The sequence below is a fragment of the Mirounga leonina genome, unplaced genomic scaffold (genome assembly GCF_011800145.1).
Source record: "Mirounga leonina isolate KUSES-001 unplaced genomic scaffold, KU_Mleo_1.0 Mir_93, whole genome shotgun sequence".
Taxonomy (NCBI): domain Eukaryota; kingdom Metazoa; phylum Chordata; class Mammalia; order Carnivora; family Phocidae; genus Mirounga; species Mirounga leonina.
In genome coordinates, this window is record NW_023270854.1 from 40400049 (window position 1) to 40425645 (window position 25597).

The 25597-nt window shown below is 37.2% G+C and overlaps 1 protein-coding gene across 1 annotated transcript in view; it reads left to right on the top strand.

Moving 5' to 3' along the window:
• Positions 1–25597, top strand: part of DSC3 (desmocollin 3) — a 41771-nt gene that overhangs the window by 3605 nt on the left and 12569 nt on the right. The window contains exons 2-11 of the mRNA XM_034996282.1: positions 1469–1553; positions 3431–3630; positions 5272–5391; positions 8364–8519; positions 9809–9953; positions 14249–14415; positions 17716–17850; positions 18247–18432; positions 24515–24774; positions 24884–25026. Of these exons, the coding sequence (XP_034852173.1) occupies positions 1469–1553; positions 3431–3630; positions 5272–5391; positions 8364–8519; positions 9809–9953; positions 14249–14415; positions 17716–17850; positions 18247–18432; positions 24515–24774; positions 24884–25026 (1597 nt within the window). The remainder of the gene's footprint in view (positions 1–1468; positions 1554–3430; positions 3631–5271; positions 5392–8363; positions 8520–9808; positions 9954–14248; positions 14416–17715; positions 17851–18246; positions 18433–24514; positions 24775–24883; positions 25027–25597) is intronic.

Sequence of the window (25597 nt, forward strand, 5' to 3'; positions counted from 1 at the left end):
GATTAAGTCCTATTCATTTTTCTTTTATCATTTGTGCTTTTGGTGTTATAAGGCATCATTGCCTAACCCAAGATCATAAAGATTTATTTTCAGTTTTCCTCTAAATAGTTTTAGTTCTTTAGGTCTGTGATCCACTTTGAGGTAATTTTACATGTGGTATGAGGTAAGGATACAAATTCATTTTTTAATGAGGATATTTAATTGTCTCGGCACCCTTTGTTGAAAAGACTTTTTCCCTTGAACTTTCTGAAACCTTTGCCCAAAATTGGCTAACCACAAATGTAAAGGCTAATTTATAGGATTTCAGTTCTGTTCCATTTGTCTATATGTTTACCCTTATGCCAGTAACACTCTGTCTTGATTATCGTATCTTTGTAGTAAATTTTGAAATTAGGAAATGTAAGTCTTATGACTTAGTTGTTTTTAAGTTTATTTGGGTCTTTGGGTCCCTTGCATTTCTACAAGGATTAATTTTTAATTTCTGAAAAAAGCTTTTTGGGATTTTAATGGAGATTGCATTGACTCTGGTGAATTTTGGAAATTTATCTTCTGATCCATGAAGATGGAACACCTATCATGAATGCAAGTAGTTGCTTACCTTTATTTTCAGATTTTTTTATTGCTAGTATATAGGAATGTAGTCGACTTTTGTATGTTAATCTTGTATCTTGCAACCTTGCTGAACTCATTTATTATTTTTGATTCCTTTGGATTTTCTACGTACAAGATCACATCATCTGCAAAAAGAGACTTTTTGCTCCTTCCTTTCCAATCTAGAGGCCTTTGATTTGTGTGTGTATATATGTGTGTGTTTGTATGTGCGCATGCGTGTGCATGTACAATCACCCTGTCTAGAAGCTCCTGTATTATGTTGAATAGAAGTGGTGAGAGAGGGCATCATTGTCTTGTTGCTGATGTCAAAGGAAAGCGTTCGGTCTTTCTTCATTAAGTATGATGTTGGTTGTAAGTTTTCCATACATGTCCTTTATCATGTTGAGCAAGTTCCTTTGTATTCCTAGTTTATTGATGGCTTTTAATTGTAAATAGAGGTTGGATTTTGTCAATTGCTTGCATCTATTGAGATAATCATGTGGTTTTGTTTCTCCTTTTTTTTAAACCACTTTATTGAGGCAAGATTGACATACAAAAAGCTGTACATGTTTAATATATACAACTTGATGAGTTTAGAGATAAGTATACATCTATGAAATCATCACCACAATCTATGACATACATATATCCATTATCTCTAAAAGTTTCCTCCCACCCTCTTTATTTAATTTTTATTATTTTCTTATGATAAGAGCACTATGCTTTTAGCAAAAATTTTAAGTATATAATATGGTATTGTTAACTATAGGCACTATATTTTACAGTAGATCTCTAGGACCTACTTTTCTTGTTTATCTGAAACTTTGTTCTTTATTCTATACTGTATTAATGTGACCTTTTTTTTTTTTAATTCTAGGTCTTCAGTTTTGCTTGTGAGGGCTGTGAAAAGGTGACATTTAACATACCTTCCGAACTAGAGGCAGACAAAATAGTCGGCAGAGGTGAGAAATTTCAAAACAAGTGTTTTTAAAACAGAAATTTAGTTTACTTATGCTGAAAAGAGTATATTATCCAATCTTTGGATATTATCCTCTGGAATTAGCCTTAATCTATTTATACTTAGATACAATTCAAGATAGTTTAAATATATATTCTATTCTTTATAACCCTATTGAATTCTGTGGTTGATTCCAGTGCAAATATTCTAAATCCCCATTTTTGTAGTAATTTATGTTTTAACAGTTTAAAGATTACATAAAGAGTTACATGTAGGGGCACCTGGGTGGCTCAGTCGGTTAAGCATCTGACTCTTGATTTCAGCTCAGGTCATGATCTCAGGATCCTGAGATCCAGCCCCACATCGGTCTCTAAGCTGGGCATGGAGCCTGCTTGGGATTCCCTCTTTCCCTGTCCCTCTGCCCCTCTCTCCACTCACGGGTGTGCTCTCTCTAAATAAATAAATAAAATCTTTAAAAAAAGTTACATGTAGAATGTAACGCTTTCATTACCCTAATATTCTAAGCATTAGAGAAGTATAGATAAGTGGCTGAGAAAGTAAGAGCAGTTTTTTTTTTTTTTTTTTTTTTTTATCAGTGCTAGAGCTCCGTTGAGGAACATCACAAGATGAGCCATTCCATCCAAACTGAACTTAATTCACATGGAGAATTTGGGGAACTTTATAAACTTTCCCAACAGCTGGGAAGCTCTGCCCAGGTGGACTTTCCATGTGATCTAGGGAATACAAGAGGAAAGCACCATGTTTTGTTTTGTTTAAAAAGATATAGCTTGTCCCAGACATATCAAATTTACTTTTTCAGCAAAGTGTCCCATTTCTGGTTAAGTGCCTCATTTAATTTTTATCAAACAAATGTCACTTTATTCCTATGGGAAGGAAGAAAAAAGAGGATGTAAAAGAGGAGGGTGTTCCTTTGGGGGATAGACGAGAGGTTATCATTATGCTAAAAATGTGAAGATGAGAGAAATATGTCATCGTTCCTAAAGATGTTCACTTCTTTTTGATTCAGTGTTTCCATCGGTGACAGATTTGAATCAAAGTGACAAAGCTTTACATGGGTAACTAATCCCTTGAGAGGTTATTACTTAAGTGTGCATTAATATATCAGCATTAATCTATCAGTTCGGTTGTTGTTAAAACAGATAGTTGAAGAATGAGATGAATTCGATACTTTTGATAGAAGTTTCAAACCACTGCTATTGATCTTTATATTTTATTACTTTTTACTCCCAGGAGGAAAACTCCCAGGGAGAGGAGAAGACGCACATGCAGAGTTTCAGTGAGGAGCCCTGGAAAGCTAGGACTAGGAACGCAGAGAGAACTGTGGGCATAAGGGGAGCTGGTGGTTGGCAGGAGGTGGATAACAGGAGTGCCAGTGAAAGATTTCAAAGAGAGCCTTTCCTTACTTGACTGTTGGCGAAATTCATACCCTCTGTTGCTCTTTGGGCTCATGTGTATAACTTCTGGCTGAGTCTTAAAAGACTCAAACTATAGTGTTGGTGGGGGGGACCTTTCTGTTTGTTTTTTCAGCTGTGTGTGGGGGCGTGTAGCTCAGCTTGGTCATGATTGCAGCACATACACCTCTTTAATAGGAAGATCATTTTCATAAGCCTCTAGAAACATATAAAGGTTTAAAAACACCTTACTTAAGAAATGTATACAATCCAGAATTATTTTTTAACTGAAAGACAGTTGTCATTTTTTTATACATGTAAAGAATCTAAGGTATTTGGTAAATGTGAAGTGATTGGTTTATTTTATTCTACTTCATGATTTTGAAGAAGATGTATACATTGTTTTAACACTTCTTTTTGTCTCTTTGCATGTGTTTCTACTTTGCAACTTGGAAACTTTTGCTTGCAGTTAATTTGAAAGAGTGCCTCAGGTCTGCAGACCTCATCCAGTCCGGTGACCCTGACTTCAGAGTTCTCGATGACGGCTCAGTATACACAACCAGCAATGTGGTGTTGTCTGATGAGAACAGATCATTCACCATATGGCTTTCTGACACCAAAACCCAGACACAGAAAAAGATTAAGGTGCTCCTGGAACATCAGAAGAAGGTATTCAAAATATATTGATATTTTCAGGCATGCTTTTTTTTAAATTTAAATACTTTCATTAACAATTGCAAAGAGGGGGTTGCCTGGGTGGCTTAGTCAGTTAAGTGTCTGCCTTCAGCTCAGGTCATGATCCCAGGGTCCTGGGATCGAGCCCTGCATAGGGTTCCCTGCTCAGCAGGGAACCTGCTTCTCTCTCTTCCACTCCCCCTGCTTGTGCTCTCTTTCTTTCTCTATCAAATAAATAAAATCTTAAAAAAATTTTAAAAAGTTAAAAAATTGCAAAGAGGCCAAAAGGATAAATCGGTTTTTATCCTCTTCTTTTCCCTCCCCTTCAGTTTGCTTTCCCTCCCTCCCTCTCTCTCTTCCCCTTCTCACCCACCAACACTGGCTAACCATTGGCTTTGGGTTTTGCTTTGTTAATCCTAAATGGCACCTCCTCCGGGAAGGCTTCTTCCACCTCTAAAGTCCAACTAATTGCTTTTGTGTGTCCGTGTCAGTTTGGTTACCCCTCTTTTGTAAGCATTTGGAATTTTTTTTTTTATTTGTGCAAACAATTTTATCTGTAGTTGCTTGAGGGCACGAATTGATTCCTTTTGTGCTTATAGCCTCGGTAATACCTAACTTGTAGTCAATAGGTTCATGTTAAATTAATGGTAAGAACAGTGGTTTCCAGGGAATAAGAGATCGATTTCAAGTGTCACAGTGATTCTGACGTTAAAATGAGATGGGAATCCTGAAGTGTGTGTAAGTATTTGGATACACGGCATGGTATTGGCTGTCATTCGCTGCAGTTCTAGATTCTACATCGTGAGGAACGCCATTGTGTAGGTCATCACAAAAATGATGAAAGGTTTAGACTGGGTTACAACAAATCGATGTTTAGTGAATTAATGAGAAAGTTAATTTAAATGACTATTTAGAACCTTAATACATGTTCAATAAAATTATTAATTAATTGTTAGGAAATAAAATAGCTTCCTTGCAACACCATGCAATGAGATGGAAATCACTCAGAAGTCCAGTGGAACTTTTTGGGATGATGGAAATGTTCTATAATCTGCACTGTCTGATATGGTAGCCGAATATTAATGCTTAGTGAGCACTTGGCATGTGGCTAGTGCAACCGAAGGATGGCACTTTATATTTTATTTAATTACAATCAATTTAAATTTAAATAGTCACATATAGTTAGAGCTACCATATTAGAGAGCGCAGATTGGAGTGTGAAGGCAATGAAGAACGTGCCTTTTCTTGCTCTGGTTCTCTTGAGAATGTGAGGTTTTAGCAGAAAGGACAGGCTGTCTTTAGAGTGTTATAAAGAGGACATGTTCACTATTTCTATGTGGGAAAGAAGAAGAAAAACCAAGAGTGCAGTGATGATTTTCCTAACCTGAAAGTTTGGTCAGTGTTAGAAAAGTATACAAAATGAAATTCTTCAGTTTATGAAACTTTTAAACTGTGGATGCATTCTTTCTTCCCCATCTAACACAAAAAGACCTTATTATCTGGCCTTTAGCTTCAGCTTGGAAACTCCTGAGACTGAGCCTCCAGGGAGGCATGAGGTTGATGGACTGTCCACTCCTTCACAACAAAGTCGGCTGTGATACTTTTATTTATTTAATTTTCTTTCTCTAAATTCAGGTACTGAGGAAAAGAGATACTAAAGAAACCGTTCTCAGGCGTTCCAAGAGGAGATGGGCCCCTATTCCCTGCTCAATGCAAGAGAATTTTCTGGGCCCGTTCCCTTTATTTCTTCAACAGGTAGGTTTTACATTCTTTCTGATTGGGAGTGTTTTAATTCCAGAGTCTGTTTTGTTCAGGTTTCATAACTCTTTAGATACTTAAAAAGAAACAGATTTGATTGAAGATATTCATGAAGTATAATCAAAGTAAGTAAAATGAGAAAATCACTAAAAAACTAATAATAATATGAAAAAGACTACAACCAGTAAATGATCTTTATGAGCTTATTCATTCATTTAGCAGCTGGCTATCGAGGACCTGCTATGTCCCACAGAAGGCACTGCTCTAAGTACGACCCTAGAAATAAATTTAGCCATACCTTGGCTCTCATGTAGGTTATAAGCCTAGTAAGGAAGACAGAGGTAGACACACGGTTACAATACTGAGTGATGGGTGCGTGGCAGAGATGGTTTGGGTGATCTGAGAATTCATGGGATCAGCACTAAGTCCTGGGATGAAATGGACAAATCAAGAAAAGACTTAGATGAGGAGACATCTGAGCTAGGACCTAAAGGATGGGAAAGTGTTGTGCAGGTTAGTAATTATGGAAGAAGAGGGAGGTACAGAGGTGAAGGTGAGCTCCTTAGTAGCTCCTGGGTAGCTCAGCCCTCCTGGTTATGATGGGGCCGGAGCAGGGAGATGAGGCCAAAGAGGCAGGTAGAGGCCAAGCCATAATGGACCATGTGTGTCCTGTTAGGGAATTTAACTTTTTTCTAAAAAAAAAGGAGTTTTTAACCAGGTCAGGTTTAGTTTTCATAAAGAGCTAGATGGAACATAAACAATGAAAGCAGTTGCTGAGGTAGGGCTCTGGCCCAGTGCTTGCCTTTTCCTATTACTGTGCTTGATGTTTCATTCCAACAGTGTGATCTGTCTCCTCCCTTCCAGTGTCTTCCATACTTCAATGCTAGACCTTGTTTCTTCTTTTCAAATTTTGTATTTGAGGCACTCAGGAGGCATATTAAGAATGATTTTGATTACCAGAGTTATACTGATCATAGCTAATTTTAGCCTCTGCTTTGCTAAGCCAGTCGCCACCTCTCAGTCCTCTTTTCCTTGACCTGTGTCCATTTGACATAGCTGACCCTTCCCTCCTCCTCCGGATACTTTCTTCACTTGGCTTCTAGGACACCACTCTCCTAGTTTTCCACTTACCTCACTGGCCACTCTTTCTTAGTATGTTTGGCTGGTTCCTCCTCATTCCCGTATGCCACCCCCTCCAAACTTTGGAGAGCTCTAAGCTCAGCCTGTGAACTTTGTCTCTTGTTTATTTATATTCACTCTCTCGGTAATCTCATCCAGTCTCGTAGCTTTAACTACTACTATCTATCAGAGGCTTAAGACCTCATATTTCTAGGACAGATTGCCAAATTGGTATTTCCACTTGGAAGCTTAATGGACATTTCAAACATAACATATGCAGAAAAAAGAAGTTTGGGTTTTCTCCTAAAATCATCCTCCATCTCAATCAATGGTACCTCCATTCTTTCAGTTGTTGGGGTATTAGAGTCTATTGGGTAAGGTTTTAGTTGTAGAGAACATACTTCTCTCTAAGTAGTTAACAGATAGGGATTTATTACAGCGTATAAGCAGTTAACAGAATTGGGGGACTGAAGACACAAAATTTAGATTGAACTTTCAGGAATGAATCCCCAAGTTACACTGCAGAATCCACAACCAGGGGACATGCTGTTTTCTCCATGATGGAGAAAACATTAGGGCAGCCACTAATTCAGGAACCAAAGTGCCACTGAGTGGCATAAGCATGACAGAAATGTATTTATTTTATGTGAAATTGTGATCTGGTAAAGAGATTCTAATTTGAAAAATCACCTAGACTTCTTTCTTTTTTAGCTTGGCCATCTCTGCAGGTTCAAGATAGCTCATCATTGTGTCCAAATGGGGGAACACATCCCTTCACTTTCCAGAGCACAGTCTAGGGCATGCATATGTTATTTTTGCTCATATCCCATTAACCCGATCTCTTCATGTGACCGTACCTAATTATAAGGGAGACTGAGAAATGTATTTCTTTTGGGCAGTCTTGCACTCAGCTATAAATTCCAACACAAAGGAATATGGGCAGAATAGATGTTAGGGGATATTAGCAGCCTCTGACATAGTGTCATCTTCACAACACACATCCAACCCATCGGCAAATCCTGTTGGCGGTACCTGCAAATTATATCCAGAATCTAAGCATTTCTCACCACCCCTACTACTCTCATGAATTCTTGCAGTAATTAAATGGTCTTCCTCCTTCTTTGCTTACCTACCCACCCACGTGTAGTCTTAACAAAACACCAAGTATTGTCTTTTGAGAATATAAATTACGTATGTTACTCTTGTCTAAATTTTCCAATGGCTTCTTACCTGACTACAAGGAAAAGTCAACACTCTTGGAATCATTTACATGACATGGCGATCATCTCCTACTTCTTGCCTGCTAGCTTTCTCTGCTCCAACCACAGTGGTCTCTTTACTGCTCCTTGAACACTCTGGGCACAACCCTAACCCGGTCCCTTTGTACTTTGTGTTTCCTCTGCCAGGAAGAGTCTTCCCTATTTATGCTCATATGTCATTCTTTTAATTTTTGCCAGTTCCCCTCCCTAAGAAACATTCAAATTAACTTTCCCTTCACCTGTATGTGAGAGTCCCTGATGGCCGGGCTCCTGCTAACAATGGGTATTGAAGTTCTTTTCTATCTTTGCCAGATCTCTAGATGGGAAATTGTGCTTTATTGTTTTTAATTACATTTTCTTTGGTTACTCTTTATGTTGAACATTATTTTCATTAAATCTGAGAGTTTAAAAAAATCTTTTGCCAAATGCTCCTTACTCTTTTGTGTGCTGATGAAGTGATAAATGTGATTATCTTATGAACGTCTCTTTAAAATAAAAAAAAAATAGAAATGCATAAGCTACATCTTAAAAAAATAGCAATTCAACAGATTTTAATTTAAAGTTTTTAAAAATACGGTTTTTCCCTTTTAGGTTCAGTCTGATGCAGCACAGAACTATACCATCTTCTACTCAATAAGTGGGCGTGGAGTTGACCAAGAACCTTTGAATTTGTTTTTCATAGAAAAAGACACTGGAAATCTGTATTGTACCCGGCCTGTGGATCGTGAAGAATATGATATTTTTGATGTAGGCGTTTTATTGATATACATGATTTTAAATGATTAAACTATGTTTCTTCTGATACTCCATGTACGCTTTCCTGTCTTCTTGCATTCTCTTCTTAGAGTCAAAGGAAATAGGTTGTGCAATATTTTGGAATATTTGATCTGCTCTCTATTTTAACTTCTGTTAGGTAAGCTTAAAGTGAAGCAAAAAGGTTTAGTTGTATTTGGATGTAAATTCCGGTACATTTCCTGGAGTTGGTTTTGTTTATGAGATACTTTCTGTCTCTTCTCATGCTACATTTTCCTGTCTCCAGGATGTGGCCACCATTGATTGGAAGGGACTTCTTCCCTATTCTGCTCTGTTCTCTTTATTTATTTATTTAGAAAATTTTTTTTGGTTCTTCCTTTCACTTATGTGATTCTCTGATCATGTCTGAGAACTAGATAAGGAAGCAAAAGTGGGAGACCAAACCCAAACAAGGTCAATAAGTCAGCCTTCTGATATGAATGAGCTTACAGTCAATGAGGAATAACTCAGACAATTTTCAGTGCAATATGGTAAATTCTGTGGGATCATGTGGTCATCCCTGTAGTGCAGGGGGGGATGTTTCTCCGTAAGAAAGAGGGATTCTCTTCCTAGAAGAAGGAAGAGATGCTGGTAAGCAAATGTAACTGATGTTCACCACATGACATTTCTTTGCTTTTGTTTAGAAAATTTTCAACTTGGTGTTGTAATCACACGCTGAATAGAAATACTATATGTTGGCTGATTGAATTTAAATAAAAGAAAGAAATACATTCTATTTGACATTACGTTACCCTTTGATTAATTGGCAATGCAGAAACTGGTAAATATGTTTTGTTAGAAAATCTCTTACAAATATGTGATCTATGAGGTAAAACAATAAAAGGGCTTGTTAGTTGCAAGATTGAGAATCATGGCTTTATTTAGATGATGTAGTAGGATCTTTCCCATTGCAGTGAATTTAATTGTTCTCCCCAATATAACTTTCTGATTATGGGGAGAATAAGGACTCTAACCTGAGTCTAATGGACAGAGTTGTCTCTGACTTGGCTACACTCGAGTTTTTTGAATTGCAGCCATTTTTACCAAATACTGGATGCCTCTTACTGCACTTAAAGTGTTTTTCCATTTGATGCTTTGATGATGAAAAAAGAATTGAATAGAATTTTTTAAGTGGTTAATTACCAAAAAGATTTGCAGAGAAGGTAGCAGATAAAGCATAGTGTTCTCTCTTGCTAGAATCTTATATTAATGGACTATTGGTCTTGCTTTTTCCTGTTTTCCAGTTAATTGCCTATGCCTCGACTGCAGATGGGTATTCAGCAGACTTACCTCTTCCACTGCCCATCAGAGTGGAGGATGACAATGACAACCGCCCTATTTTCACAGAAGCTATTTATAATTTTGAAATTCCAGAAAGTAGCAGAGTTGGTAAGATAATTTTTTTTAATTGAACTTTTTTGTATGTGCTTTCTTTTGCCATTTGTATTTTTTCTTCTAGGAAATGTATGTTCATTTCCTTTGCTCTTAATTTCCTTGTTTATCTTGCTCTTAACTGTTTTTTTAAATCTAGCTAAAAATGCTCTTTACATATTAAGGGTACTAACGTATTGTCACATTGCAAATATTTTCCTAGTGTATTGTTGCTTTTCAATTTTATTAAAGCTACTTTTTTGAGGTAAAGAAGTTCAGGACTTTCAATTAGTTAAATCTATTCTTACTAGACTCAGAAAGGCCTTTTCCTTTCATACTTTATGGTAAGGGAACTTTTATTTTTTTATTTGTTTTTTTAATCTAAATTCAATTAATGAACATATAATGTATTATTAGTTTCAGAGGTAGAGGTCAGTGATTCATCACGTGCCTTTCTTAATGTCCATCACCCAGTTACCCCATCCCCTCACCCTTAACCCCCTCCCCTCCAGCAACCCTTAGTTTGTTTTCTGTGATAAAGGGTCTCTTATGGTTTGTCTCCCTCTCTGATTTCCTCTTGTTGTATTCTTTCCTCTCTTGCTCTGTGATCCTCTGTTTTGTTTCTTAAATTCCACATGAGTGAGATCCTATGATAATTCTTTCTTGTATTTACTTATTTCGCTTAGGATAATACCCTCTAGTTCCATCCACATCATTGCAAATGGCAAGATTTCATTTTTTTGATGGCTGAGTATTATTCCATTGTGTATCTATCTATCTATCTATCTATCTATCTATCTATCTATCTATCTATCTATACATACCACATCATCTTTATCCATTCATCTGTTGATAGACATCTGGGCTCTTTCCATAGTTTGGCTATTGTGGACATTGCTGCTATAAACATTGGGGTGCAGGTGCCCCTTTGGATCCCTACATTTGTATCTTCAGGGTAAATACCCAGTAGTGCAATTGCTGGGTCGTAGAGCAGCACTATTTTCAACTTTTTGAGGAACCTCCATACTGCACCAGCTTGCATTCCGACCAACAGTATAAGAGGGTTGTCCTTTCTCTGCATCCTCACCAACATCTGTCATTTCCTGACTTGTAAATGTTAGCCATTCGAACCAGTGTGAGGTGATATTTCGTTATGGTTGTGATTTGTATTTCCCTGATGCTGAGTGCTATTGAGCATTTTTTCATGTGTCTGTTGGCCATTTGGATGTCTTCTTTGCAGAAATGTCTGTTCATGTCTTCTGCCCATTTCTTGATTGGATTATTTGTTCTTTGGGTGTTGAATTTGATAGGTTCTTTATAGATTTTGGATACTAGCCCTTTATCTGAAAAGACATTTGCAAATATCTTTTCCCATTCTGTCTGTTGCCTTTTGGTTTTGTCGACTGTTTCCTTTGCTGTGCAAAAACTTATCTTGATGAAGTCCCAATAGTTCACTTTTGCGTTTGTTTCCCTTATGTAAGGAAACTTTTAAAAGTAAAATGTATTATGTTAAATATGATTATCTACATTTTTTGAGACATTGGGTTTTTTATACCCAAGACCAGATTATCCTGAGATGATACTGAACCAGTATCTATTTACCAGAAGGGGTAATCCTATTATATCCAAACAGAGTGTAACCTACAAGATATTATAGGAGTCTGGTGTTGTCAACACGATACCAATTAATTATAAAAGCAGATAACAGTTATTCAAGCTTTGAATTGTATTTAGTTTTTATACTTTATTTCACTTTATCGTTTTGTGGGTTTATCATTATTCTCACCTCCAAGAGAGGACATACAGAATAAGATTACAATAAAATTAAAATTAATATCTATATTTTTATTAGGTTTTATTTAGGGAGGTATTTAATGACATCTACTGAAAACACAATCTTTTAAAGCTCTTATTTATATTATCTCCTTTCTTAAAACTACTACTTTATTACTTCCAATTTAGAATGATACGGGGATAACTTTAGAGACACCTACATCACATGTTCTAAACATTTGTTCAGACACATGGAAAACCAAAGTGTTCAGGTTAGTTGGCCCTTAAAATGCGGCATTATGTGGCTTTCTGAGACTTACAATATGGAGAATAACCATTCACAATAAAGTTGAAAGAATGTGGACTCATTCATAAAGGGTGACTTTGCTAACTTGCCTATTAAAGTTTCAAGTAGTTACTTAGATCTTTACTAGATTTTTATATCTGCTATTCCCCTGTATATATTACTCTGATAATTTGGTGTCATAGATGTTAACCTCTTTATTACTCATATGGTACAATTAAGAAATAAAAAATGTTGGTTTGGAGTTTAAGAAACCTAATTTTTGATTTGGGGTTTGTTATTAATTCACTGTGGGAAATGGTGGAAGTCCCTTTGAGTTCCCTGACCTGTAAAAGGAGTTAATTACATTAGATGACCTATAACATTTTTAGCTTCACAGTGACTATGACTCTGGTACTATTTTCTTTTTTTCAAAGAGAGATTATTGGTTGCAATAATCTCTCTTTGAAAGAGAAGTCTTTCTTGAGGATTCTGTTCTCTATGATAGTGACAGACAAGAATCAAGGGCAAATACTTTGATGTCCAGATTAACCTAAGGCACTTGAAACATCTCACACAAGAAGGTTTGAACCAGTTTGTACTGTGATACTCTGAACTATTAGGTGTTCCTTGACTTTGCCTTAATTCACATAACAGAGGTTTGGACGAAGGGTGCTCAACTAATATTTAAGTATAGCACTCATGAAAAGGACTTTTGAAGTCAATATTTTAGGAAGATTTTCTGTGATAAGTAAAGCAGTTCTTATCCAGAGAATTAAAATAGTGTTTGTGTCCTGTCAGTAAAATCGCAGGAAGAAAATATTCTGCCTTACAAAGATTAGAAACTCTTTTTCTATGCAAATGTAGATGAATAGCATTTGTTTTCTTACCGTAATATGATTACTTCATGTCTTCATATGGATCCACTACAAAAGTCTTGCCATTACTTATAAATATATAATTGGATATTCTCTACAATTTTTATATATATGTGCATATATGTATTTATTTACATACACACATATACAAATTTTAAAGACAGAGTGAAAAAATTATTTAAAACTGATATCTTCTTGCATTAACTGGTTTTTGTTTCTTTCAAATATAGTATTTCAGCAAATCTGTATATGTGTGGGAGTATGTATATATGTGTGACTGTATCTGTCTATGTATTGTTCCTCAGCTTTACATACAGGGCTATAGGAAAAGTGGATCTATGTATTATATTTTCATGGGCACTGGAACACTGTCCTTAATACTAAACAATACCAACTCTTTGTAAGCTTTGATACCTATAATCCTTTACTAGAGCAATATTCTTAAATTCCATACAGATGACAAGTGTTAACAGCTCCAACTGAAGAAACAGTTGGCTTAAATTCCTCCTGAAGGGTGAATAGTATGAAATCCCTTCCTGAGGATTAAGTGGGGCTGAGGGCAGTGGGGTGTTGATGCAAAATGGATGAAAGAGAATGAGACCCGTCAGAGACTAGTAAAAAACATCAGAGAATGGAGATTAGACTGTTAAAGGTCAACTTGACCATTTATACAGTTATACTCCAAGTCAGTGTTGATCTATCTATTAATCAGAAATTAAATTAAAAAATTTGATTTACTTAAGAAACATGGTTTCTGTCTCCAGGTAGGTTTTTTACTGAAGTGTGTGGAAATATGTGTTGAAATTCTTCTTCTTTTTTTTAAAGATTTTATTTATTTATTTGAGAGAGAGCATGAGTGGGGAGGGGGAACAGGAGCAGGGGTCAGAGGCAGAGGGAGAAGCAGGCTCTCCGCTGAGCAGGGAGCCCACATGGGGCTCAATCCCAGCACCCTGGGATCATGACCTGAGCTGAAGGCAGACGCTTAACCGACTGAGCCACCCAGGCGCCCCATGTTGAAAATATTCTTGATTGCCATTTAAATAAGTTTTTAGTAATTTACTATCAAACATTTTTAACAGTGAACAGAGTAAAAGTAAAAGTTTAGTAATTTACTATCAAACATTTTTAACAGTGAACAGAGTAAAACAGTGAACAGAGGAATCAACGGAACCGTTGATTCCCGGCATCATAGTGTTTTACATTATAAATTTGAAGTCCTCTTCATTGGTGCTTCCTAAAGATGAAATTAGCTCTGAGAAGACATATACTTAAAATTAGATTGCCACTATCCTTGTTAAAATTTGAAAAGTGTAAATACTCCTAAATATGTTTTGCAGTTCTGGAAATGACAGACTCTTTTTTTTTTTTTTAACCTGTAGGTACTGCCGTGGGAGTGGTTTGTGCCACAGACAGAGATGAACCGGACACGATGCATACACGCCTGAAGTATAGCATTTTGGAGCAGACCCCGAGGTCCCCTGGGGTCTTCGCTGTGCATCCCAGCACAGGTGTTATTACCATCACCTCTCATTATTTGGACAGAGAGGTAGCTTTCCACTCCCGAGGAGCATCATTTTACTGGGGGCTGAGATCCCTACCCCATTTACTGTCGTTGGCTCTCCCGTGGTCTTAGGTGTTTCTATTTTATTTTATTTAGGTGTAAGACAATAAGAATTCCTGGTCTTGTTACCTGTTGTTTTGTTTTGTTTTGTTTTGTTTTTAATATTACTTCTATTTCCTTCGGTAAGAGAAGCCATAGGATTAATGCAGATCACTTGGTGCTTAGAAGGAGTAGGAACAAAGTATGTCTCTTATGAAAGTTGCTATTGTTAACTGTTACTCTATTCTTGTGTGTGGCTAGTTGGTTCCAGCTCAGTGAAGCCTTCAGTTCTCTCATGTAGGACAATTAATTTTGCTTGTTGCACGAGTTTAGATCATAGACTGATCCCTCTCCAGTTATTGTTGATACTTGATATGTGCTTTTTTTTTTTAAGGTTTGATTTATTTATTTGACAGAAAGAGCGAGCGAGCACAAGTAGGGGGAGGAGCAGAGGAAGAGGGAAGAAGCAGGCTCTCTGCTGAGCAGGGAGTCCGATGCGGGGCTCGATTCCAGGACTCTGAGATCATGACCTGAGCTGAAGGCAGAGGCTTAACCGACTGAGCCACCCAGGCGCCCCTTGATATGTGCTTTTTATGAGGAATGAATTAGTTGATATAAGGTTGATGGATTATTATGAAACCTGTCACACTGTTTGGATGATAATACTCGCATATTGTCGGGCATATAGCACTTTATGTTCAAATTCTTATGCATAATTATTATTTGGTCTTTATAATTTCCTTGTTTAACTAGATGAGTGTTCCATCCAATTTATAGAGGACAAACGTGACAGAAAGAGTGATTCGCCTGAATCAAATTACTGCACTGAATCTTCTGATTTTTGTTATTGTTGCTCTGTCTGTATTGTCAGCCTGTGTTTAACTCAGAGCCCCGAATTATTGACTGAAGCAGATTAATCAATTTCATGTGCACTAAAGAGCTCGATTACAACACTTCAGTGGTTCCCACTGCAACCAGATTAACACAAATAGAGGGGTCAGTATGACATGGAGAGATAATGTACAGAAGAAATCAGTGGAATTTGATGCCAAAGAAAAAGGGAAGGGTTGATGAGAACCCGTGAAAAGGAATCAAAAATAGTACAAAGGTTCTATTTGTCATTATTTTTATTTTTGTGTGTGGTCAGGACAGTTTATGTGAGAAAGCACAGGATGGTAATAACTAATGGGCAGGTTTGAAGGGGCAATATGAATGTGTTTTTCGATAAGTGGGGATAGGTAGAGTCTATGTAGTAATCAAGCAAAAACAAGCATTTTCCCTCATTTCTTACACATGGGGAAATGAGGCTTTAGGAAAATTAAATAATTTGAGGGTACACAGCTTGTAAGGTACAGATCTGTGGTCAAACCCAGGTCTGTTTTCCTTTTTTTTTTTTTTTAAGATTTTATTTATTTATTTGAGAGAGAGAATGAGCTAGAGAGAGCATGAGAGGGGGGAGGGTCAGAGGGAGAAGTGAACTCCCCACTGAGCAGGGAGCCCAATGCGGGACTTGATCCCCAGACTCCAGGATCATGACCTGAGCTGAAGGCAGTCGCTTAACCAACTGAGCCACCCAGGCACCCCCCAGGTCTGTTTTCCTGATCAAAAAAAGTCAACAGGATTTTTTGGGGAGCAACCACAAAGTGTGTTGTGGGAACAACAGAGAAAAGAAAGAAATGAACAAGAGAGATAAACAAAAAACCCCAGTGCCTTTAGAGGAAGAAAAAGCAGGGTATCAGACAGTGGGGCCTAAAGGAGGAGCATTTCAGGGTGGGAATGTTGGTTTCCAATGTGGAAGGGGGTGGTTAGCAAAATGAACACTGGAGGAAGAGATGGCAGGAAATTGAAAACGGAGAAAAGTAAAAAAGTGAAAACAAAACGAAAGGAGTGGCTAATGGGTAATGAGAGAGAAGAGAAAGGCAACAGTGGTAATTGTGTCATAAAGTAATGAGTTCATTTCATCATCACCACACCATTTGCAAAAATTGTCTTCACTGAAGTCAATGGTGACCTCCTAATGGCCACATCCACCTGTTGCCTGAAGCCCCTGTCTATTGTTGGCACTTAATAAAACTCTTCTCTTTCCTGGTTCTTTTCCTGTTTCTCTGATCTTTCCTTTTTAGTGTGCGTAGCTTAGTCTTCCTACTTCCCCCATGCTTGAAATGCTACTGTTCCTTCTATCCTTAGCTCTTCTCATCCGTTAACCTCTCCTAGATAATCTGATTGCTGCTATAATTTCAACCAGCGTTTACATACTAATGACCCCCAGATTGGTATTTCTGGCTGTGAACTCTCCCGTAAGTATGGGGCCATACATCCAAGTGCCTTCGGAACCTTTCTCCTTAGATTTCCCATAGGCGCATAAAATCCAGCATATGCCAAACACAGCTCATTCCTTTTGGCCCTCCTTGCCAACCTTGCTAGTGTTCACTGCCGTGGAGAAGTGAACGTGGCTCTCCTTCGGCATTTGCCCCTCTGCCTGCCCGAGGATGATGGCTGAGCATCATTCTCAACTCTCTCTTTTCCCTTAGGTTTTTATTTTTTTCAATTTTTTAAAAAAATTTTATTTTAATTCCAGTAGAGCTAACATACATTCTTATTTTAGTTTCAGGTGTATAATTGAGTGATTCAGTAATTCTGTATATTCCTCAGTGCTCATCAGGAAAAGTGTACTCTTTTTATTTTTTATTCTTTTTTTTTATTATGTTATGTTAATCACCAGACATTACATCATTAGTTTTTTTTATTATGTTATGTTAATCACCTCTCTTAGGTTTTGTATAGAATCTACCATCACATTCTACTAAATGCTAACTCTCAAGGAACTTGCTTGTCACCCTTTCTGTCTGTTCTCATGGTCACTTCCTCAGATTTGGATCCCCTGTCTTAGACGATTTCTTTTACTTTCAGCTCAGTTTACCACAAATGATGCTAAATCTTCTTTAAGAAACTTCTTTCTAAAACTCAGATGTTCTTATTTTGTGCTCCCTCTAGGACTCCCACAAAACTTTTCCCAATTACCTGCTACTTAAAGTATAAATCTAAATTCTTAGTATGGCTTTTTGTAATTTAACCTCTATTTACCTTTTCAGCTTCTCCCTGTCTACCAAGTTCTTAAAGTGTATACAAATATGGAATCTAATAAAAGCATGGATATGCACAAATAGAAGAGTGTACAATTGAGGTTTCATTTGTAAGTCAAAGCATATGTTTTCAGAACTGATTAAATATTTGCTTTGTTTTCAGTCTGTAGAAAAGTACTCACTGATAATGAAAGTACAAGACATGGATGGTCAGGTTTTTGGATTGATGAGTACATCAACCTGTATGATCACAGTAAAAGATTCAAATGACAACGCACCTACTTTCAAACAAAATACTGTAAGTATATAGTTTCAGAATCTACCTCCACTTGTCAACTATTATTTGTTATTTAATATGAATTAACAAAGTATCTAGCATACTTTGATGTATGTTTATTTTTTATGAATAAAATTAGAATTTAAGTCGCTGACATATAAATCTCTCTTATTTATTCATTGTAGTATTTATATTATCTCCTAATAAAAGCAAGTAACATTCATCTTCATTTATAATGTAGTTCTTTCATTTCAAAGATAATCCTTAATGAAACAACAGTCTTTGTAATTCATAGCTTTAAAATAAACTAGATAAAAACTATAAGAACCAGTATTCTTGGAGTGGAAGAAATATTTTACTTTGTTTGTAGAAGTTCTCTTTATAAAGTGAGTTTTTAATGAGTTCTTTCTGTTTCAGTACGAAGCATCAGTAGAGGAAAATGTATACAATGTGGAGATCTTACGAATACCTGTAGAAGATAAGGATTTAATTAACACTGCCAATTGGAGAGCCAATTTTACCATTTTGAAGGGCAATGAAAACGGACATTTCAAAATCAGCACAGACAAAGAAACTAATGAGGGTGTTTTGTGGGTTGTAAAGGTACAGTAATAATTAATAATTGACAACTTGGCAAGCTAACAAGTTCTATTCAACTAGTGGCTTAATCAACTAAATAGTTTCAGATCAAAGACTCCAGAAGTTAGAATAGAGCTAAGTCTGTTTAGTCCAACTGTTCCCATCTAATACTGTCTTTCTTCTGTAATTTTATTGCCAGTCATTTGTCACCAAGCTTATGCTTGAACATTCTCAGTTCTAAGGATCTCCATATCTCTATTGGCAGCAGATTCCATATTTGGAGAGCTTTGATTCTCGGAAGTCCTTCTTCTACTGTGTCCAAATTATTCTCCTTATATCCCATGGTTCTGTCTCTAATGGTCTGGGTTCCATCCCTAATGGAAGAAATAGAATTCTTTTGAAAAGATTGCTATGTTCATTTGAAACTTACCTTCTCTATGGTAAGTGTTCCTGATTCCTTTATTCCTAGCATGATATAATTTAGAAGCCCATAGTCTTCTCATTCTCTTTCTCTCTGGAATATGCCTGGTTGTATCTGATCCTTTATAGGTGGAATTGAGGGTGAAATATAGTGTTATATCAGACAGCACTGCAGGAACTTACTCCTTATTCTATATATTGTATTTTTGGTTGCATTGTTTTATTCTAGGGTCCAGGTTATGAGGATAGAAAAGGCCCTATTTGGGAAGGATTCTTGGTTTTATATTTGTAACTCAGAACAAGGAAGAAAATTGTCCTATGGGCAGGTAAAGGAGTCATCCATTGACTAAAGGAAGCTTTCCTGCCAACGACAACATGGAGGAGACTTTGATACATAAATATTTATTTATAATTGTTTCCTCTGTAAAAATTTCCAGAGATTATGTAATAAGCATCTGCAAGTTCTACCCAGTGTGAATAGTCAAATATATTTGTTCCAAATTACTCTCAACATCAAACCTCTATTTTAGTTTTCTCTAATATGATCTGCTCGAGTTGAATATTGAAACCAACTACTTAAGAAAAATGAAACTTTATAACTGATAGTAGTAGGAAAAGAAATAAGCAGATGGTACTGATTGTTTTTCCTCTTTATTGGTCCAGCTCAATCCAGTCTTTATTTGCACTCTCCAGAAAGCAGAACCCAAGACAAGGAATTCAATGACGGGAAATATTTAGAAAGTGGGTCCCAGGAAGCCAGAGTAAAAATGGGAAAGTAGGACAGGAAAGAATGGAAAGCCAATCAAGTCTGCGTTATTGACTTAGTCACCTCGGGTGTTCAATCCTGCAATGAACCGTGTAGAATGTACTTCAGAATTATCTCCTCAAAAAATAGTACCTGGGGCATTTATCCATCGACTCCCGCTGTTGATACCCATGCCTCATTGATTGAAGGTTGCCTCCAGGGAACCTTAGTGTTCCTGCACTTCTGGGCTTGGCTGTGCTTTGTAGAGGGAGAGTACTCTGGCTTGGGAGCAAACTTTGAATCTGAAGAGCTAAATCTTTGTGTGCTTGAGATGTGAGTCTGTCAGCATAAGCCGGGGAGTGTCCACCACAGCTGCCCCTGAAGTCGGGCAGGCTGAGGGTCTGTGGTGTATAATTTCCAAAGGTAGACACACCTATTAGTACAGGCATTTGCCTCAAAAACTGATGTGATTGGCAACAAATGTTCCGTAAGAGACTTCTCCTGGACACCTCCTCTGCACACCCCTCACCCCCACCTTCACTTCTTTCTAGAAATAAGTCCAAGAAATAGCTTGAGATCTGAGGTGGATAGATTATGCCAACTGCAGTAGCTCAAGTCAGACCCAAACTCAGACCTTTTAGAGTTCTCCGTATCTGTTGCTTGATTAGAAGGCTCCTCCTTGGTTCTCTCTCATTCGAGTCCATTATTAAAGACCCGTTATTATTATTTTTTAAATCTCAGTGATTTTATCTTGCTTCAGAAGGCAAAATTTAAGTAACACTGGGAATTAAATTTTTATTGTGAATTTTTTAACCAGTAGAAAATGAATTTTAGTAAACTTTGTCAGAAGAATATATTCTAAAAAAAATCATAGTATGTCAACACATTCCGTTTTTTTCATATTCAGAGTGGATTTTTTTCCCCTCGAGTGTTGATCACAGAGACATTAAGAAAAATATTTCCAAATATTTTCAGAAATTATAACCTGTATCCTAGAATATTTCTCACTCTGTGTGACTAATAAACATCTGTTTTATTTCTGGTGAACAGCTTCTGGGTACCATCTCAGGATTCCCCAGGAGGGAGAACAATTAGATGGTGATACTTTAATTTTTTGTCTCTCGTTCAGTTTAAGTTAATTTCACATATGAAGAATAAAGAAAATCCCCCCAATAAAATTTATATGCATTTATTCCTATTATCTTTAAACATAAGATAGTTGCACTTGTATTTTATAGTTACATCCTAGTTCTTATACCTAGGAAATGCTTTTAGAATTTTAAAAGCACTTATCAAGTATTGATCACCTTTCATGTCTGTCACAGGGAATGATGCTAATCATCTTATGCAGGTTATATCTAGCTGTCACATCCCCTTTAGGATAAGATATTATTATTATCCCCATTTTACAATTAAAAAAAGATGCCCCACTTGCCCCAGTTCATGGGAGGTGATAGAGCTAGGATGCGAACTCAGACGTTCTTGATGCAGAACCTTCCTCAGAACCGCTGTGCTACTTCTCCAGCTGGGGACCTTTGGGTCATGTTCCCCTTGTCTCTCCTCTTTCCCATCCTTGGGTTACTTGGTTGGATAAAACCATGACTTTAGTTGCACAAGGGGTCTTTTTTTGGAACTTGAATTAATTTCTACTTCTCTGAGTTTACTTTTTAAATTATCTCCTTCCTCTGTAATTAATAGCTCCTTTGGTAATTTTACCTTCTCTCTTTCTTTGAGCCATTCATAATAGTCTCTAACATTTTGGTCAATAAAATTTGCGTTTTCCATGGTATATTTTCCTTTCTGTATTTTACACAAACCCTTAGAAAACTTGAATTCATCACACAGTTCTTTTGGTAACCACACTGGTCTTTAAGGTGTCTTATCTTTTTCCTTGCTAAAGATTTGTGTTTGTGTACTTAAGTTATTTCTTTAAGTGCTTTCTAACCTTGGTGAGTCATCTTCTATTTTAAAATCAAACACTGGGGGCGCCTGGGTGGCGCAGTCGGTTAAGCGGCTGCCTTCAGCTCAGGTCATGATTCCAGGGTCCCGGAATAGGGATTGAGCCCCACATTGGGCTCTCTGCTGGGTGGGGAGTCTGCTTCTCCCTCTCCCTCTGTTCCTGCCCACCTGCTCGTGCTCACTCGGTCTCTCTCAAATAAATAAATGAAGTCTTAAAAAAAAGTTTAAAATCAGGGGCACGTGGGTGGCTCAGTTGTTGGGCGTCTGCCTTCGGCTCAGGTCATGATCCCAGGGTCCTGGGATCGAGCCCCACGTCGGGCCCTGCTCTGCGGGAGGCCTGCTTCTCCCTCTCCCACTCCCCCTGCTTGTGTTCCCTCTCTCGCTGTGTCTCTGTCAAATAAAAAAAAAAAAAGATTAAAAAAAAGATAAAAAGTTTAAAATCAAACACTGTATAATCAAGGCATTTTGAAATCCATCATTCTTTCACTACTTACATAATGATGGCTAGGAATGAACTTTATTCATTCCTTTATACCAAAATGAATTAAATAATCAGTAAGTTAAGTTAAGCCAAAGATTGCTCAAATATACTTCTTTAATCTAAACAAAGCTTCCAAACGTTGCCTTGTTAGTTGGTGTCTCCTCTTGGTGCATTATTTTGGCTATTAACCAAAAACACATCACTTTTTCTTTCAATTGCCTGGGTGACAGATCCTTATAATCTATAGTAGAAAGCACTCACGGTGGGCTTACAATGTTAAATGTTATTCTTACACAGTAGTGCAGAAGACAAAACTTAGTCTCAGAGAGGTTAAGGACCTTAGTCGAAGTGGCACAGCTAGGATGCAGTAGGACAGTATTTGAACCTAGGTCTCTCTAATTGCAAAGTACATGCTCTTAAGTGCCATGTTAAATTCCTTTGTATAGCTATGTGATCTTGGAAAGTTAGCCTCTCTATTATCTATAAAACATAAAAAAATACTTCTCTCTGCCTCCCTAATAGCTATTGCATTATAACAATGAAAGTGAAAACACTTGGTATACTATAGGATATTATTATTATATTTTTAGAAGCCTTACATGTTCGTGGGGCTAGTGTTACAATTTTCCATATTGGATAACTTTTCTGGAACCTTCGAGCATGAGCTGATGCAATCTTTAGCTCAGGCCTGGATGATCTTTCCATCCCAGCGTTTCCTTTCTATTTGAGGAGCAGCCATAATGCACATGGGCTTGAGTGACAAAAATACTGTTCTAGGCTGTTCTCAACAGAGAGGGCCCACTACAAAACAGCACTTTATATTCTGGGAACCATTAATATCTCAGTGCAGATATAGGCTATTTTTTTTTTAAAGATTTTATTTATTTATTTGACAGAGAGAGACACAGCGAGAGAGGGAACGCAAGCAGGGGGAGCGGGAGAGGGAGAAGCAGGCTTCCCGCTGAGCAGGGAGCCCAGTGTGGGGCTCGATGCTGGGACCCTGGGATCATGACCTGAGCCGAAGGCAGACGCTTAACGACCGAGCCACCCAGGCGCCCCTAGGATATTTTTGAGCCTTTTTTTTTTTTTAATTGATTAAAACATAAAGCTACCTTGTGGTGGAAGAGAATTCCTGTTTTTTTTTTCATTAATCACTGATTTCATCCCACCAGATTTCCAATCTGTAGAGTTTTAAGCTTCTAAAGCAATATCCAATGTAAGCCTTGAAAAATTACATAAAGAAATTCTAAGGCTTCAGCAAGGGGCCCTGGCTGGAATAACAGCACCTCCTCCAGAACAGCAGCTGTTCGTGAATTTCCATCCATGTGTCATTGCCAGGAGATGCTCTCATTCTCTTTGTGATCATACCGACACATGTAATTTGTGACATAGTGTTCATTAGCAACAGATAAACAGATATTAATTCTTTTCCTCTTTTGACTCTCCATTTTCTGGAGTGTTCATAAAAAATAAAAAAGCGTTTCACATACGTTTTGTGGAATCTAAGATTCAGAAATTTCCTTGACTTCTTAGTGGACTCATGATATTAGGTATCTCAGCTTGATAATAGCTAGGTATGGGGAAAGGTTTAAAAAAAAAATTTGACTCCTCCATTTTGATTTTGTTCAATGGCCAGCCAATGATGGTTTTGATAAGCAGAAAAAGAAAGAAAAAAATGCTTCGAGTTTGCAATACAATGTAAAATAATGTTTTTATAGGTTTTGCTTGATTTGCTGTATAAAAATCAGTTTTTTTTTTTTAAGATTTTATTTATTTATTTATCTGACAGAGAGAGAGAGAGAGACAGATAGTGAGAGCAGGAACACAAGCGGGGGAGTGGGAGAGGGAGAAGCAAGCTTCCTGCTGAGCATGAAGCCCATTGCAGGGCTCCATCCCACCACCCTGGGATCATGACCTGAGCTGAAGGCAAACGCTTAACAACTGAGCCACCCAGGCGCCCCTAGAAATCAGTTTTAATCAAAGGATTCACTTAAATATTTTTAGAGGCCGATGAACCCAATTAAGCAGCATCATATAGCAGAGGGATTATAGTGTGGTGGTTAAGGAAATGGACATAGTCCATAGGAAGTAGTAAGTCAAACAAAATTGCATTCTCCTGGAGTTAGATGCCCCTTACACTGGTCCTTTAGTGCTCTAAAGCAGGACTGTAAAAACACTGTTTGGTGTTTTTTTGTTTTTTGTTTTTTTGCATTATCTCCAGGTTCAGAATCATTTTCCTTAGTAAGAATGAACTATAAAAGTATTTCAGGAATTATTTTTCCACAGCTCCATAAGACCACCTGCAGAAACGTTCAGACCACTCTTGCTAAAGGCTTCGTGAAGAATCACCTCTCTCTTTAGCCAAGGGTAAAAGTCAATATTGATTGAATGGGAACATAGAATTCATGCAACACTATTCATATTTACAGTTGTTCACTTGTTATTTGAAATACCGTATGTATTTTACACTGATGCTGATTCCCATATGCTTTTTTAAAAAGCCGCTGAATTATGAAGAAAACCACCAAGTGATCCTGGAAATTGGAGCAAACAATGAAGTTCCGTTTGCTAGAGATGTTGCACTCAGAATGGCAACCATGAACCGAGCCTTGGTCACAGTTCATGTGAGGGATCAGGATGAAGGGCCTGAATGCAGCCCTGCAACTCAATATGTGCGGATTAAAGAAAACTTAGCAGTGGGGTCAAAGGTCAATGGCTATAAGGCGTATGACCCTGAAACTAGAAGTAGCAATGGCTTAAGGTACAAAGAAGTCTGTAACCACATACGAATAATGTATTTGTAATAATTGAGATAGTAACTTATTTTAATACATTTTATATTGCTAAAGACTTTTATTTTACATTAATAGGTACAAAAAATTGCATGATCCTAAAGGATGGATCACCATTGATGAGATTTTGGGGTCAATCACAATCTCCAAAATCCTGGACCGGGAGACCATGACTCCCAGAAATGACTTATATAATATTACAGTCCTGGCAATAGACCAAGGTAAAAAAAAAAAGTTTTAATATGGTATTTTAGAAAGGAATTAGAGAATAAACTGCTATTATTATTGTGCAGAATTTTTGTGATAAGTATTTGGAATTGTTAGAAATTACTTTGAAGACTGCTCCTGTTTCTTTTAATCATCTAACAAGGTGAACCTTATAAGGTAAGCCATGTCTTATTTATCTTTATATCCCCAGCATAGCGAGACCTCAAATGCTTATGGATCCATGTGTTGGAGGGCTAAGACAAAACTTAAGTCTAAGATCAGATGAAATGGCCTCACTAGACTCTTGTATATCTCTTTATGCCACTTTAAATAGAATCTTTGAGAAACTCAGTTGATTATTAGGTCAAAGTGATCCTTTCCTTGAATTCTGTTCCTTAAAACAACCCAGAGGTTCTCAACCTCAGCTTCATACTAGAATATTAGAATAATTCATAATTAGAATAATATTCTAATTCAATTAGAATAATAGTAATTCACTTGGGGCACTTAAAAAAATCATTTTGTAGACATGACTTTGACACGCTGAATCAGAATCCTGGGTTGGGGAACCTGAACATCGTATCT